This window comes from Stomoxys calcitrans, chromosome 5 (genome assembly GCF_963082655.1).
Source record: "Stomoxys calcitrans chromosome 5, idStoCalc2.1, whole genome shotgun sequence".
Taxonomy (NCBI): Eukaryota; Metazoa; Arthropoda; class Insecta; order Diptera; family Muscidae; genus Stomoxys; species Stomoxys calcitrans.
The window spans coordinates 139,129,060-139,146,484 of NC_081556.1; the positions used below are offsets into that span (position 1 = coordinate 139,129,060).

General features: G+C 39.2%; 2 protein-coding genes across 14 annotated transcripts in view; one reads left to right on the forward strand and one right to left on the reverse strand.

The window, feature by feature from the left end:
- Positions 1-17,425, forward strand: part of LOC106089108 (guanine nucleotide exchange factor DBS) — a 352,997-nt gene that overhangs the window by 203,563 nt on the left and 132,009 nt on the right. The gene's annotated exons all lie outside the window — the stretch shown is intronic.
- Positions 10,898-14,434, reverse strand: LOC106089105 (ionotropic receptor 21a). Its single transcript, XM_059370345.1, has 5 exons — positions 14,174-14,434; positions 13,947-14,024; positions 13,557-13,880; positions 13,399-13,501; positions 10,898-11,670 (listed from the first exon to the last, which is right to left on the reverse strand). Exons 1-5 carry the CDS (start codon positions 14,221-14,223, stop codon positions 11,113-11,115), a joined length of 1,113 nt encoding a protein of 370 aa, XP_059226328.1. The 5' UTR covers positions 14,224-14,434; the 3' UTR covers positions 10,898-11,112.

Below are 17,425 nucleotides of genomic sequence, written 5' to 3' on the forward strand. Positions count from 1 at the left end.
TTTACAATTTTATGGGTATTACACGAAATACAAACGCTAACATCACAACAAATTAACATTTTAATTTAAATTTCTGAAAAAAGCCTCAAAATTCAAATTTCATTTGCTTATACAAAAATATCTTCATTTATATTTTCCACATTTTTCTCTTTCTAGGTAAGCGCTAGATTAACAAAATAATGACTAAATTTGGTAAGTCTTGCAAAATGCTTAAAGCAAGTGAAGTCTACAGCCACTTGGATGTCTACTCAATTTGTATGATTTACGTTTAAAGTCACGCATTACACACTGCAGTTAGCAACTGCAGTGGGGACAAGATTTTTAAAAATGAGAAACAAAAAACACACACAAATTATGTAAAATATTCCGGAAAAATTGTCATTTGTCTACGACTAGCTTTTGAGATGGAAAAGTATCAAATTTCAAAAAAAAAAAACGAAAACGAAAACACCATCCTACACCTGCATGGTTTGCAAATCATTTGTGAGCTAGATGATCATAGATATTAGCAAATATCTGAACAGTTGGCCAAATATGCAAATGTCCTATCAACACAATGGAGGGGAGGCTAAACAAAATGTAATTCAAAAGCGACATCTTGGAGATGACAAATATTTAGCGAACAAATGGTGGCTGACAATTGTGCCACCATTCAGTCACTCTATTGTCCGTGCATTCATTCACGCATTCGCCCATTCATTTCGTTTATTGCAACTAACAATGGCAAAATAGGAGAGATTATCAACAATCTTCCCATCAATGGGCCGCTCACCAGCGGCGTTTCTGTATATCAAACTGATCTCTGGTCCAATGTTGCAATCAACTGTCAGTGAAACATCAACGTATGTATGTGTGTGTGTGCGATAAGTGACGCGATAATTTGTTGCCCCCTCGAATGGAGGTCTTTATTGAGGTATTTAAATACTGAAAAAAATAAAACGGCGGAAAATGCGCATAAACATACAGTTCCACGTTATTATCACTAAATTGCCATTTAAATGTTTTACGTTGTTTTTTTTTTTTTTTTTTTGATCAACAAGTGATTGATTGATAATTCAAAATATTTATTGAGTTTTCTGGTTATTAATTTGCTGAGGCAGTAGGAGAATTATAACATTTAAAATATAACAAAAGCATGCTAAGTTCGGCCAGGCCGAATCGTATATACCCTGCGCCATAGATCGCATTTGTCGAGTTCTTTTCCTGGTATCTTCCTTTAGGCAAACAAATGATAAAAGAAAATAATTGCTATGCTATTTGAGCTATAACATGTTATGGTCCGATTCTGAACATAAATGAATTGAATATTGTAGACCATAGTAGTAGTCATTGTTTAAAATTTCAGCCAAATCGAATAAGAATTGCGCCCTTAGGCTTAAGGGTAAGAAGTAAAATAGGAAGATCGGTTTATAGGGGGGCTGTGTCAGGATATTTACCGAATCAGATCATATGTGACACGTATATTAAAGGTCATAGGAGATGCGGGTTCACAAAATTTCAGCCAAATCGGGTAATAATTGCGCCCTCTAGAGGCTCAAGAAGTCAAGACCCCAGATCGGTTTATATGCCAGCTATACCAGGTTATGAACCGATTTGAACCATATTTTGCACAGTTTTTGGAAGTCATAACAAAATACGTCATGCAAAATTTCATCGGATAGGAATTGCGTCCACTAGTGGCTCAAGAAGTCAAGACCCCAGATCGGTTTATATGTCAGATATATCAGGTTATGAATCGATGTAACCCATATTTGGCACAATTGTTGGAAGTCAGAACAAAACACGTCTTGGTAAATTTCAGCAAAATCGTATAGGAAGTGCGCCCCCTAGAGGCTCAAGAAGTCAAGATCCAAGATCGGATTATATGGCAGATATATCAAAATATAGACCGATATGGCCCATTTACAATACCAACCGACCTACACTAATAAAAAGTATTTGTGCAAAATTTCAAGCAGCTAGCTTTACTCCTTGGAAAGTTTGAGTGCTTTCGACAGACAGACGGACGGACGGACATGGCTAGATCGACTTAAAATGTCATGACGATCAAGAATATATCTACTTTAAGGGGTCTTAGACGCATAATTCGAGGAGTTACAAACAGCTAAATCGGACCAGAATTGCGCCGTATAGGGGGTCAAGAAGTGCAATTGGTACGTTAGCTATGTCAACTTATGAACCGGTTCAGACCATATTTAGCACGTATGTTAAATGTCTTACAAGAAGTTATTGTTCACAATTTGAGCTAAATCGTCCAAGATGTACGCCGTATAGGGGGTTAAGAAGTGAAATTTGGAGGTCGGTTAATATGGGAGATATGCTTAGTTATGAACCGATTCGGACCATATTTAGCACGCATGTTGGAGATCAAAATAGATGTCATTGTGCAAAATTCGGGACAAATGAAATAGGAACTATAGGGCGTAGGCTTTGGATGTAAAATCGGGAGATCCGTTTATATGGGAGCTATATCAGGTTATAAATAGATACAGGCCATACATGGCATGGATGTTAAGATAAGAATAGCGCCCTCAAGGGTTTTAAGAAGTAAAATGGAGAGATCGGTTGATATGGGAGCTATATAAAAACAAAAAAAAAAAGGTATATGGCCCATTTACAATCCCAATTGACCCACACTTAAACGAAGTATTTGCGCAAAATTTCAAGAGCTAAGCTGTAAGGGTCAGACGGGCGGATATGGCTACACTTACTTTAGTTTAATTGGCTATGACAGAACATTTTTTTCACTAGGCGAACGTTGAATAGCATTCCAATCGCCTCAATCTTCTGCGCTCATTTTATAATTTCTGACACAAAGTTTCGATCTTTCCATGGGCTCTTGGTGGCCCCGGTGTTTGCCTTCAAAAGACTTTTTTCTGGAGCTTCATCATCTATTCTGACAACATGAGCTAACCAAAGCTGCCGTTGTATTTTGAATAGTGTAACTATGGTATTGTCGTCATACAGCTCATGGTTTATACGACGCCTATATTCTGCATTAACGCAAACTGCTCCATATATTTTACGAAGAATCTTTCTCGCAAATACTCCAAGTACTGCCTCATCTGCTTTCACAAGAACCCATGCCTCAGAACCATATAACAACACGGGTAGTATCAGTGTCTTGCATAGTGTAATCTTCGTCTGCCTCTCGGCAGTGGTGGCCTTGTTTCTTAACTGCTTACTTAATCCAAAGTAGCATCTGTTTGCCAGTATGATTCTTCGCTTCATCTCAAAACTGGTGTCATTCGTTTCGGTTACGGCGGTGCCGAGGTAGATAGCGTTGCTGACTTTCTCAAAGTTGTGGTTCCCAACTTTCTCCATTTTCTTTATCTGCTCGGTTGTGCAAGGCTTTTTGGGAGTTGAAATCATCCACTTCGTCTTATCTTCATTTACTGCCAGTCCCATATTGACTGACTCTCTTTCGATTCTTTCAAAGGCTGCAGTTACTACATCCGGTGACCGACCTATGATATCGATATCGTCGGCATAGGCGAGTAGCATGTGCTCTCTTGTGATTAGTGTGCCATATCTATTCACATCTGCATCTCTCCAGCAGGGAGAGGTAGGGGTATCGAAAGCGGCTTTGTTGTCAACAAAGAGATGATAGGTGTTGACTTGTCCTTTTCGGGTATTTTCCAGGATTTGGCGCAGTGTGAATATCTGGTCTAGGGTGGATTTACCAGGTCTAAAGTCGCATTAATAGAGCCAAATCATCTCATTGACTTTAGATTTTAATCTTTCACACAGTACGCTCGAGAGTATCTTGTATGCGATGGGGAGGATACATATTCCACTGTAGTTGGCACATTCCATCTTGTCTCCTTTCATGTGTATGGGGCATGGTATGCTGAGGTTCCATCATCGCACATGCGTTCTTCTAGCCAGATAGTGCAGACAAGCTGATGCATTCGCCTTATCAGCGTGTTGCCTCCGCTCTAAAATAGTTCAGCGGGCAACCCATCGGTTCCTGCTGCCTTATTGTTCTTCAATCGGGTCACTGATACTTGGAGGTAAACATTCTATACCATCATCCAGGATTAGTTCTGTGGTATCCTCTTCGCCGGACACTAGCAGTTGGGTAAAATGTTATTTCCATATCCTCAACACGCTATCTGTGTCAGTTACCAGATTTCCTTTTTTGTCTCTCCGGACTTCATTCTGCACTCACGTCTTTCCATTTCCTTTTTCTTTCTGCGGAATAGACGTTTCTCTTTTAGTATGTTCCACCATACTTATATTCCTTATCCCTCTTTCTCTTAAGTTGGCACATACTGACTTGCCTCCTTTTCTGTATACTAAGATCTCTAAGTTTGCAGACGTCAGGTATTTGCGATCTTCCAGCCAGATTGCGCAGACAAGCCTTATCAGTTTTCATCTCGGGTCTTATGTAGTTCAGCTGGTAACCCGTCGGCTGCTTCTGCCTTGTTGCTCTTCAGCCACATTACTATTACGCTGACTCCTTGCTAACAAGCCGATATACTTTCAATATCGTCATTGGGAATTTTTTCTGGGGTTTGTTTGCGACCGATGCAATTGTATACCATCGGTATGAAAAAATTAACTTGACATACGCTCTGCACAGAAGTATGCGCCTGTTCCAAAACCATCGCACAGTGGGAAAAATCGAAAAAAAACTAGTAAAAAGTATGACGTGTGCGAACGGGTAGAGAAATCTCTTTGACATTTGGAATGGGTCAAGCTGAGGTCGTGTGCAAATATTTCAACGAAAAAAACAGATAGAAATATCTCAATACTCTTTTCTGCAATTTGCAGACAAAAGTCTCCCTAAAAAAACCAACAAATAATTCCGCCCGAATTATTTGTTGGTTTTTGGGCAAATATGGTTTCAAAATCGGCATTTTTTAGTAAATTTTCTGTGGAGACTACAATTTTTTGCATGGGTTAAGGTGACATATGGAGTAAAAACAAACATAAACAATGGGGGATTTGGGCTTTGGAATTTGAGAACTCGAGGGGTATTCCCAATTTTTTTTTAGAAAAATTGCCTATTTCGATGTACGTATAACAACCGTTAAAGTTGACATACATTTTTCAAATTGCACTTGAAAAGCATCTACGATATGTCCTATTCACAAACAAAAAAGAAAAAATTAAGGTTTTTTTTCTGTAAATTTTGTCACAAATCCAAATAATGCATAAAAGTGAAAATCGAACCACAAATGCCTTGGTATATATTACAAAATACAAAGACAATCTCGACTGAAATTTCAACAAATAAAAATGAGAACTCGTATATCCCCGAAACCAGTGGAGATATTGTATACCTCAAGCAGACTTGTGGGGATTTTTGAGCACTATCCGGAAAAAAAGTTTTAAAAAAAAATCGAACCACAAATGATGATTTGGCAGCCCGAACAATTTTTCGACATGCCGAGGGACCAATTTTAGGACCTGCCGAAAGGCGCCCTGACCACCTAGGGCTTTGAAATTTTGCACATGATCTCAATAATACCTCTGCTTCAACCATTTCAAAGAATTATCTTCTCAAATGGCATATTTTTTCCTAGCTTTTTTTCATTTGCTCCCTCTGTATGTTTCGACAATGGGATAGACTGACGGACTTTCCTAAATCGACTATGAAGTCATAGCGATCAATAATATTTAGTAAAGAAGTTAGTATACCCCCATTCTTTGGTAAGGAGAATACAACTTTTTTATTTCCAACTAACCTAATGCTCTGCTTTCTTCATCACAAATGCCACAATACATATTAAGTTCAGAATCTTTTTATTTGCAGTGCCTTGCAGGCATTTCCTGCCCTTTTAACGGCTTTTAATGTCTTGCGGTGTTAGCATGATTACCGCTTTACTACAGACAGAACGTTATGTAGCCCATAGTCTTCCAACTACCAGTTTACTCACTTTTTTCTAACAGAAACTGCATAAGTCTGTCTGCCAACTTTATTGGCTTGGAAGCCATGGCAATGAAGACATCAATCGATGAATGTATGCTGCATTCGACTCATTGCAATCAAGCGCAACTACAAAACGATTTTAATTTTTCTTTTCTTATGTTGCCCTGCACAGTTCCATAAAACCAAGTTATGGGTACCGCTGATGGGTAGGTAACCTTGCAGCTTCAACTTCCGTGGGGTTGTTGGTGAGACGCAATTAATGTTACCGTTTGTAAGCCACAATCGCGAGCCCAACCCAGTGCAATCTACTGATCTTCTATTGCCATTATATAACGAGTCATTAATGTTGTCGTTTATTTCTCCTCTTTTTCTATTCCGTTTTCTGGGAAGAGAAAAAATTCAAAAAAAAAAAAAAAACGTTACATTACTCTTTAGTTTGCTGTAATAGTCAGTGGTAGACAGAGGCAAGTGCCAGCTATGATGGCCAATGGAAGAATTTCTTCTTTGCGTTATAGTACTGCGCGCATGCGCTATAACTGCCGCTTGAAAGAGGCGGCAGGCAATGATGACTCTATGACTACTGGAAAAAGGCGATTAATATTTGTGGTCATTAAAACGGCCATTACAAATTACCAAAAAAAAACAAACATTCAATTATAAACTCTTGCTGGCTGTTTATTACAAATCAAGCTTTCTTTGTCATACTCTGGCTCTTTATAAATACTAAAAAAGCCAAAAAAAAGTTGCCTCAACTTCCTTTTCCCTTTGGAATATTTTCATAGCCTGTTGTGTAGTCTTGTCCCTCTTGTCTCTTGTGACTTTCTTCATTTACATAATTTCAATCAAAATATTTTATTATTGTGTCATGTGCCACCGCATAAGTTGCATTTTTTTTCACTTTTAGCTTCGTTTATTTATCTAAACAAAAACTGTTTTTAATGCCCTGTCTAATGTTGTGTGGCTAAGCTGGCGGTTTTTTTTTTGTGTGACTTCGTGCTGTGCAAAGTGACTCTTTTATCTCATAATTGTTGTAACAAAATTAATTTTAATTATATATACAAGTTATTTTTGTTTTTAATTAATTTCCTACCAACTTGCCCAGTGGTGGTACTGGGTTGCTGTTAATATCACCGACTGACTGAAAAGTGTTCAAATGCAGCAAATGTTGCAACAATTTTTGAATTTAGGTAACTGCATGTTTTTTATACCCATCACCATAGGTTGAGGGGGGGAGCATACCCCCTCCTCCTTTTTTCGTTGGTAGTACCCCAAAATATCAATCTGTGACCCTTCGAGGTTGTTGTAACGCACAGTGCGATAAGATCGATAAAACATGGTAAAACCATGGTATCCGAATCTTGGGTACCCACCCATGGTTCTTCTAACAATTTGATATGGGTCTATATGTATGTGTTTATAAACCCAACTGTTCGGGTTGGAGGCCACCATAGCCCAGAGGTTACAATATCCGCCAATGACGCTGAACGCCTGGGTTTGCAAATTTTGCCCATGAACATTCCACTATGGAACAAGGGCAAACTTCTCACATATCAATGAGTACAGTCCGATTCAAGTTTATGCTCAATGATAAGGGACATCCTTACGGCGTGCCGCAATGCTACACCTCTTTGGAGAGAAGCTTTACATGGCATAGTAACTCACAAATGTTGCCAGCATTAGGAGGGGAAAACCACCGCTGAAAATTTTTTTTCTGATGGTCTCGCCAGGATTTGAACCCAGACGTTCAGCGTCATAGCCGGACATGCTAACCTCTGCGCTACGGTGGCCTCCACGCCACGGGTTTGATCATCATAAAATTTTATGATGGTTTTTTTTCTGACCATCATAAAAATATTCTGCGGTGTTTATCCTCTCCTAATGCTGGCGGCATTTGTGAGGCACTATGGCGTGTAAAAACTTTTCCTCAAAAGAGGTGTCGCACTGTGGCACCCCGTTCGGATTCGGCTATAAAGAGGAGACCCCCTTATCATTGAGCTTAAACTTAAATCGGACTGCACTCATTGATATGTAAGAAGTTTGCCCCTGTCCCTTAATGGAATGTTCAAGGGCAAATTTGCATTTGCCTCTTGTATGGGTTAAGCGCAAGTGATGAAGGGTCAAATTGGGGCTTGGGAAGTCAAATTCGGGGATCGGTTTATGTAGGCGCTATATCAATTTAAAGAACTATATGGGCGGGATTTGTTGTGGTTGTTTGAGGGTGTAAACGCACATTGAATACCAAAGGGGCTCAAGAAGTCAAATCCGGGGAGCAGTATATATGGGGGCTATATCAGTATATAGACCCGGATCATACTTGGAACGGATGTTGAACATCAGGACAAAAGTTCTTGTGCCAAATCAGGTGAAAATTAGGGCTTCTACGAGCTGCAGAAGACAAATCCGGACATCGGTTTATATGGGGGCAATGTCAATATATAGGCCAAATAGAGCAGAAGTTCTTGTTCGAAATTTCTGCCGACTGGGATGAATATTGAGGCTTCTTGGGGTTCAAGAAGTCAAATCCCGCGATCAGATTGTATGATGGCTATATCAGTTTATAAAACAATGCGGACCATACTTGACACAGATGTTGGAAGTCAGAACAGAAGTCCTTATAAAAAATTTCTGCCAAATCAGGTAAAAAATGGGGCCTCTAGGAGCAAAATAATGAAAACCGGGAATCGGTTTATATGGAGGCTATATCAGTATATAGACCGATTCGAATCATACTTGCCACGGATGTTGGAAGTTATAGCAGAAGTTCAGCCAAATGGGAAGAAAATTGAGGCTTCCAGGGGCCCGAGATGACTAAACCGGGAGCTATATCCAAATCTGAACGGATATGGCACATATGCAATCCCCAACGACCTACATCAATAAGAAGTATAGGTGCAAAATTTGAAGCATATATCTTCATTCGACCGAACGCTATCGTGGCTTTGAAAGACGTACAGGCGGACGAATGGACTGACGGACATTGCTAGATCTACTCAAAATCTCAAGACAATGAAGAATACACATAACAGTGTTCCAAAAAACAAAAAGTATTTTTTTTTTTTTTTTGAAACACATGCCCTCCATTGTTTCCTTTTGAAATATTATGGCGATCGGTTAGCGATATCTTGTGCCGCCACAACATCCAAAGTTGGATGTAGTGCTTTCTAATTGGTAAACTAAAAACAGTCGAAACCGTATAAGTGTGACGCTAAAAATGCATAAATTTTGTTGCACTTATCCGAAATTTTCGGTTAACCGTTGTTCTTATAAGTGAAATGTATTTCCATGTAAGCGTAACTGCAAGCGAATTTTTACATCAACATTCCAATTATGTATGAAATAACTTGAATTAAAAAAGAGCAATGCCTAGTAGGACTCTTTCAAAGTCAAAATCGAACCATAAGCGAAATATCAAAAATAATGCTTTATCCGAAATATATTGTTGACGCGTATTTTTCCGAACCCAGATAATTTCCCATAGAAATATCTTTTTCACTTAAGCGATTTGGGTTTTAGATATAAACAGAATTTGGAATGTAAGAACCTTTTCAGTTGGGCGGTGTTTTCAGTTAAGCGATTTTTCACTTAAGCGAATTCAATTGCATTCAAGTTTCACTTAAGTGGAATTTTTCACTATAGCATACTACATTTATGGGCGGTTTATTATATGGGGTTTATTACAAAATCACAAACTGTTCCCTGCACCTCTTCTGTGACTGTGATAAAGTGTGTCGTTCGACTCAGAAATTCCTGCTGATTCGGCTTAGCCGGGTCCGTCTGTCGTTTTTTTGTGACCAAGGTGAAATCGAAACCAATCATCGAAAATTTGTATACACCACTCTTTTAGCCCAAAGACAACGCTATCAATTTGGTTCAGATTTAGTTAAAGCTCCCCTATATATATAATTCGACCGATCTAAACTTATTAGATTTATTTCAACGGATTTGCCTGACATTTGGTATGGAATGTCATATTACTCATCTGAAAGCGTCTGCAAAGTTTAATCAAACTCAGTTTAGATTTAGACGCCGTAAGGTACAAAAGGTCTAAGGTTCGCGATATATATATATATCTATAGATTACAAATGGAATGGCTAGATAAGTATACCCCCATCATATGGTGGTGGGTATAAAGATCAGCAATTTGAGAAATGGCGGAGTAAACCCTTTGAAATTTTGATCTATTGGACCTGAGATGTTAAATCTTCCACGGTTGAGTAATCCTTTGCCGTTGCCCAAATTTAAATTTGAAAACAGGTAAGAGCGTGCTAAGTTCGGCCGGGCCGAATCTTATATATCCTCCACCATGGTCGCATCTGTCGAGTTCTTTGCGCAGTATCTGTTTCTAGGCAAATAAAGTATAATGAATAAGGACGGAGTTGCAGCTTTATCAAGTTATAGTCCGATTCGGAGCTCAAGAAGCGAAATCGGGAGATCGGTTTATATGGGAGCTGCATCAAGCTATAGATCGATTCTGACTGAAGGTCATGGGAGGAGCCGTTGTCAAATCGGATGAGAATTGCCCCCTCTAGAGGCTCAAGATCTCAAGACCCAAGATCGGTTTATATGGCAGCTATATCAAAACATAGACCGATTAGAACCGTACTTCGCATAGTTGTTGGAAGTGATATCAAAACACTATGTGCAAAATTTCATTCAAATCGGATGAGAATTGGCAGCTATGTCAAAACATGGTCCGATTTGGCCCATTTACAATCCCAACCGACCTACACTAATAAGAAGTATTTGTGCAAAATTTCAAGCGGCTAGCGCTACTCCTTCAAAAGTTAGCGTGCTTTCGACAGACAGGCGGACGGACGGACGGACATGGCTAGTTCGACTTAAAATGTCACGATGATCAAGAATATATATACTTTATGGGGTCTTAGACGCATATTTCGAGGTGTTACAAACAGAATGACGAAATTAGTATACCCCCATCCTATGGTGGAGGGTATAAAAAAACGTGTTTACTTTATGGGCTTAAGGGCTCCCAGAACGCCTAGAGCCTTGAAATATAAACATCATCTCCTTAACTCCTCAGCTCTAATATTTCAATATTTCAAAGAGATATTTTTACCCGTATTCAAACGCCAGATTTTTTACTGTTTTTTTTCGTTCTTATTCCACATTTTTAAAGCAATTTTCTAAAATAATTCCTATATGTGCCAAGAAAAGAGCTATGGTGTAATTACACAAAGTGAGCTATCATATCGCTAACTCTGCAAAATTTTCTTTACAAACAACTCCTACCATAGCCTCTTATCACCTCATAAACGAAAACCACACAGGAAATTAAAACTCCCAATAGCCATATCAATAGAATGCCCACAAAATTGGACATTCCCAATTTGACAGGGCCAATATCTTCCATATAGGAATACATAGTGGCCTCCACCTGCTTTTGTTTTTGCACATTCATATTATCAGCCACAACACGCCATTCCCAAAACTTGTCGAGGCCGGCAGAATGCCACCAATACAACAAATCATCAAATTGGCTAAGCAAAGGCCAGCAACGCGTTACAAAGGCCACCGAGTATTGATAATAGAGATCCTCTTGCATAATTTTCAAGCTATTAATGCTATCCGGTGTCAAATAGTCACCAATGGCAAAGTGTCCTGCAAAGAGGATAATCAAGAGATATGACAACTTTTTGTTGGGGGTTTTATGGCTCATACCAAAGGGCAATCTCTCTAAAGTAAAACCATAGCCAGCACGTGAAACAGCCAAATGCTCCAATTTCTCATCGCTGTAGATGAAGAAATTTTGCAGAATGCCATTGATATGGGGCTAAAAAGGAAAAATAGAAAATAATAAAAAACAAATCTATAAAAGGTTTGAAATCAAAGGCCATAACCAATGTTGCCTCTTTTAGGAAATTTCTTTAAAATATTACATTTGAAAAAAATTTAATTTTCTATTATGTAATTTTTTTTTGAAAAAAATTGTTTGCATAGAAAAAAAAAATCGACCTCGCCAACACTTCAGCTCTAACTATTTCCAATTTCAAAGAGATATCTCTACCCGTTAGACTAACATATTGTATAATGATTTTTCTCATGACTTTAAACTGATTTTATTAACCTTGGTCTTATTTGGTCTGTGCATTTATTTTGCATTTTTATATAAAACGATCTCCGTGTAACATATTCCTCCAGATGGCAATACTAGGGTTTCGTCAATCCAAGACCGTGCCGTTGGCAGCAATGCCTCGCACTCGACCTCAAGTATCGTCTCAGGTATCCGATCGGAAACCTCTTCCATTCCGTCCAGGTATCTTATCGTCGCCTCGACTATCCCGCGATGGTATGAGTTGCTCCTATCCTCAATCCATTCTCCCATCGCCTAAGTCTCATAGCCGCAGTGGCTGCCTCACACTTAATCTGTATGTCTGTGGGTCGGATATTTAGAATTGTTTCCAATGCCCTAATGGACGTGGTCCTCATAGCTCCGCCTATGCTAAGACAACATCTCTGAATCTGTTGTATGGTCCTTATGTTGCACTTTTTCTTCATCGCAGTCCAAACTACCCAACTACTATAAGTCAGTAGCGGTATAATTACGCTCCTGTAGAGCCAGTGGACTATTCTCGGATTCAGGCCCCATTTCGAGCCTACGGCCCGTCCACATAATCCATCGTTCAGCGTCCGCCATATGTAAGCCTTCTCGGTACGCTCCTGAATGTGACACTTCCAATTCAGTTTCCTGTCCCAGATCACACCTAAGTATTTCACCTTCTTCGATATCGAGGCCACCGTAGCGCAGAGGTTAGCATGTCCGCCTATGACGCTGAACGCCTGGGTTCGAATCCTGACGAGAACATCATGAAAATTTTCAGCGGTGGTTATCCACTCCTAATGTTTGCGACATTTGGGAGTTACTGTATCATTTGGTATGGCAGCCATGTAAAAACTTCTCCACAAAGAAGTGTCGCACTGTGGCACGCCGTTCGGACTCGGCTATAAAAGCGAGGCCCCTTATCGTCGAGCTTAAACTTGAATCGGACAGCACTCTTTGATATGTGAGAAGTTTGCCCCTGTTCCTAAAAGGAATTACAATAGCATGTCCGCCTATGGCGCTGAACGCCTGGGTTCGAATCCTGGCGAGAACATCATGAAAATTTTCAGCGTTGGTTATCCCCTCCTAATGTTGGCGACATTTAGGAGTTACTGTACCATTTGGTATGACAGCCATGTAAAAACTTTTCCACAAAGAGGTGTCGCACTGCGGCACGCCGTTCGGACTCGGCTCTAAAAAGGAGCCCCTTATCATTGAGCATAAACTTGAATCGGTCAGCACTCATTGATATATGAGAAGTTTGTCCCTGTTCCTTAAAGGAAAGTTCATGGGCAAATTTGCAGATATCGAATTTGTTCTATTGAGGAAACGTTGTCCGTAATAGGATAATTAAATCAGGCGTTAATTTTCATTAAAAAAAAGTTTTCTATGGATTTGTCTTTATGTTGGTTGGCAACACTGATTATTATGCTATAATAACCTGGAACACAACCTACTTACATCATCAGATTTGCGTATGGTTGAAACCCAAGCCTCCGAATTTGCTGCCCATTGCAGTTCTTGTGACAACATTCTACGCACAGTATCGGCAGCTTCACCATAACTAAGAAATTTTTATTCAATTAATGTCTTTAAAAGATAACCCTTCTTCCACTTACCTTGGTACTGTTAGAATACTAGCCAAACCTCCTCCATAAATGCTCGTTATGATTAAATCATTCAAAAAGCATGTGAAAAGTAATACCCTTACAGTTTGTGAGACCACAAAGCCTGAGCCCGATTGAGAGACCAATAGTTTTAGGGTTGTCACAAAGCCAAAGACTATGCTCTCCATCCAAGTGACATTGTCATTCGAAATAATCCAAGTCTCAAAGCGGTGAGTCAGAGAAAGACTAAACCATTCTAGCCATAAATATGCCAAAACCGCTAACCACAAAGTGAACTGAAATGGTTCCAAAGGCAAAAGCCATGTTGCCAAACGTCTGCAAGAAAGGGTTATGTCACTTTATGTAAAAGTTTTATAGGAAAATGGGTATATTGCAACTTACTTTGGGGCTGGCACCAAGCATGTAACACCTGTGCGCACCAAATACATGGACATGTCCAGATAAATATAATCAGTATCCCTAAAATATACAATGATATAAAAAAATTATAAAAAAATCAAATTTAAACAAAACTTTCAAAATAAAAACTTTGTCTTGTTTCACATGTCCTATTTTTGAACTTTGTGAATAAAAATCACCTGCCTTTTCTGTTAATCTTCCCCTCTTACCATGAATACATTGCTCCCACCGAAATTTCTGCCGTCCCTTTGGCCACCATGCCTAAACTGGCATCACCAGACAAATTGGCATAAACTTCACCCCAATCATTGGCTTCAGCTAAGAATCATTGACTTCATTAAATCTTTAAAAATATTCAACATCAATGAAAAAAAGAAGAACTTACTGCTATCTATCAAAACTGTGCAGTTGAAAATTTCACACATTATCAATATGACTCTAGTCTCGGTGCCATCAATTTGCACCCTGCCCTCATCCGAGCTGCCAAACGCCAAATCATATGAGTTGTTCTGCTCCTGAACATATTTGATAACAAAATAGGGATGATAATCGAAACCAGCTACAATAACTTCACGCCCCATTAAATTTCTCAATTTATCTGGGAACAGATTTTGATTGAATTCAAATGAATTATTGGCAGCATAAAATCTATCCAAGAAGATTAAGGAACTGGCTTCACTTCTGTTAGGACCATTGAATTTATTGGTTTTCAATTCAAAAATGTTGGGATTTGTGGATTGAGCCAAAACTACTAAAATATGAGGTTGATCTGGAAATAAAAATAATTTTATTTAAATTTTATTTTGACGATGATCATTTCCACAATGTACTTGGTTTCTAATATTTATCAGATTCGTATTCTACTCTCAAACACCTGTTTTTGGTCTACCACATTCGTCCGTCATGTCAGATTATTCGTACTCTACTCATCAGATTCGTATTTTACTCTCAAAGATCTTTTATTTGCCTACCACATTCGTCCGTCATGTCAAATTATTCGAACTCTACTCATCAGATGTGTACTCAACTCTCAAAGACCTTTTTTTGTCTACCACATTCGTCCGTCATGTCCGTTGATCGCTAATATTAATACCCGTTTCGTACTCTACTCTCGAAGAACTTCCAGTAGTGCTCCTTAGTATTGTTCCGATCGGCCTACATTAAATTTAATCATAATTTATCGAGTCTTTTTGAAGGTGGGGGACCGCTAGACACTTAGGGCAAAATTATTTTATAAGATTCGTAGTCTGTTTCCAAATACCTTTCATTTGATGTCCATATAGTCCCAATCGGTAAACATGCCCGATTGGGTGGGGCGCTCCCCCCAGGTTGCATGATCCCAATTTTTTTTAAAACATTCTGGTTTTTTTGGTTGCCAGTAAAGTTTGGTGCACACATCTCTGGGATCTGGCGAGTTTGAAAATGAAGATTAAGTAAAGATACATCTTCGACGAATAGGTTTAGAACTTGACATTCATCAAGTATCGGGAAATTGTATCATCAAAAATACCCCTCGAACGGCTTGATTAAGGTGTAAAGCAGGCAACAATATAAAGATTTGATAAGATTATAGTGGCAATCAGAAAGCAGTCACACTAAGTGAAATTTTGTCTATTGTCAAATTTGATGATGTATAATCAACAAGTAAGAGTGAGCTAAGTTCGGTTGGGCCGAATCTTATATACCCTCCATTATGGATCGTATTTGTCGAGTTCTTTGCGTGGTGTATCTTTTTAGCCAAACAAAGAATAACGAATAAGAACTGTTATGCTATTGGGGTTTTATCAAATCATAGTCCGATTCGGACCATTAATGAATTGAATGCCGAACATTGTAGAAGTCATTGTGTTATATTTCAGTCCATTCGGATAAAAATTGAGGGTGCAAGAAGCAAGTTCGGGAAATCGGTTTATATGACAGCTATATCAGGTTATGAACCGATTTGAACCATACTTAGCACAGTTGTTGAATGTGATACCAGAACACTACCTGCAAAATTATAGCCCAATCGGATAAGAATTGCGCCCTCTAGCGGCTCAAGAAGTCAAGATCCAAGATCTTTACATGGCAGCTATACCAGTTTGTACACCGATTTGGACCATGCTTCGCCCAGTGGTTGGAAGTCATAACAAAAAACACCTCATGCGAAATATCAGCCAAAACGGATAAGATAAGATCCAAGATCGGTATATATGGCAACTATATCATGTTATGAACCGATTTGAACCATACTTAGCACAGTTGTTGAAAGTGCTACCAGAACATCACGTGCAAAATTACAGCCAAATCGGATATGAATTGCACCCCTCTAAAAGCTCAAAAAGTCAAGACCCAAAATCGGTTTATATGGCAGCTATATCAATACATGAACCGCCAAATCGGATATGAATTGCACCCCTCTAAAAGCTCAAAAAGTCAAGACCCAAAATCGGTTTATATGGCAGCTATATCAATACATGAACCGATTTGTCCCATTTAAAATCCCAACCGACCAGAGACAGAGAGGACAGAGGGACGGACATGGCTAGATAGACTTAAAATGTCATGGACGAATATGGCCTAAGGCGCAAATTTCGAGGTGTTACAAACAGAATGACGAAATTAGTATACCCCATCCTATGGTGCCTTTTTCGAAAGTTAGCGTGCTTTCGTTAGACAGACGGGCGGAAGGACGGACAGAGGGACGGACGGAAGGACGGACAGACGGACGGACAGCGGAGAGACGAACGAACGAGGGACGCACGGACAGAGGGCTAGATCGACTTACAACGTCATGGACGGATATGGTCTAAGACGCATATTTCGAGGTGTTACAAACAGAAAGACGGAATTAGTATACCCCCATTCTATGGTGAAGGGTCAACTGTTGAAATTTTCACATATTATGTAGGTTGGTCTGGAAGGTATACAAAGTTATAGAATTTCTTGAACTCTGAAAAGGGGCAGACTGTTCCCCTTTGTCCAATTTTTATACCCAACACCAAAAGGCGGACTATATTAATTTTTTCATTCAGTTCACATTCATTTTATTTAGTCATTCGTTGCCGATCCCCTAAAGTATATGTATTCTTGATCGACGTAAAAATCTAAGACGATGTAGCCCTGTCCATCCGTCTGCCTCTCCGTCCGTCCCTTTGCCTGTTGAAACTGCCCTACACTCTTCATAAATGGATATATTGAGCTAAAACTTTATAAAGATTCTTCTTTTGTCCATAGGCAGACTAATTTTAAAATGGGCTATATCGGACAATATATACATTCATTTATTCCATTCTACCGATTTAAAGTTTCAGGGTGCCTCCTTTTTTACCTCACAAATGAAGGCAACATTAACATGGGAATAACCACCGTTGAACAATTTTGTCATGTTGACGCCGGGATTTGAACCTTGGCGTTCGGCGTCAAAGGCGGATATGCTAACTTCTGCGCCACGGTGGCCTCCTATACATATATCCGATATA

Excerpts from the sequence above, each read along its gene's own strand:
- LOC106089105 (XM_059370345.1), bottom strand. The coding sequence starts at position 14,223 with ATGGTGGCCAAAGGGACGGCAGAAATTTCGGTGGGAGCAATGTATTCA. Across the intron at positions 13,881-13,946 it reads TGCTTGGTGCCAGCCCCAAA|ACGTTTGGCAACATGGCTTT; the intron begins GTAAGTTGCAAT and ends CCTTTCTTGCAG. Across the intron at positions 11,671-13,398 it reads CCATACGCAAATCTGATGAT|CCCCATATCAATGGCATTCT; the intron begins GTAAGTAGGTTG and ends TTTCCTTTTTAG.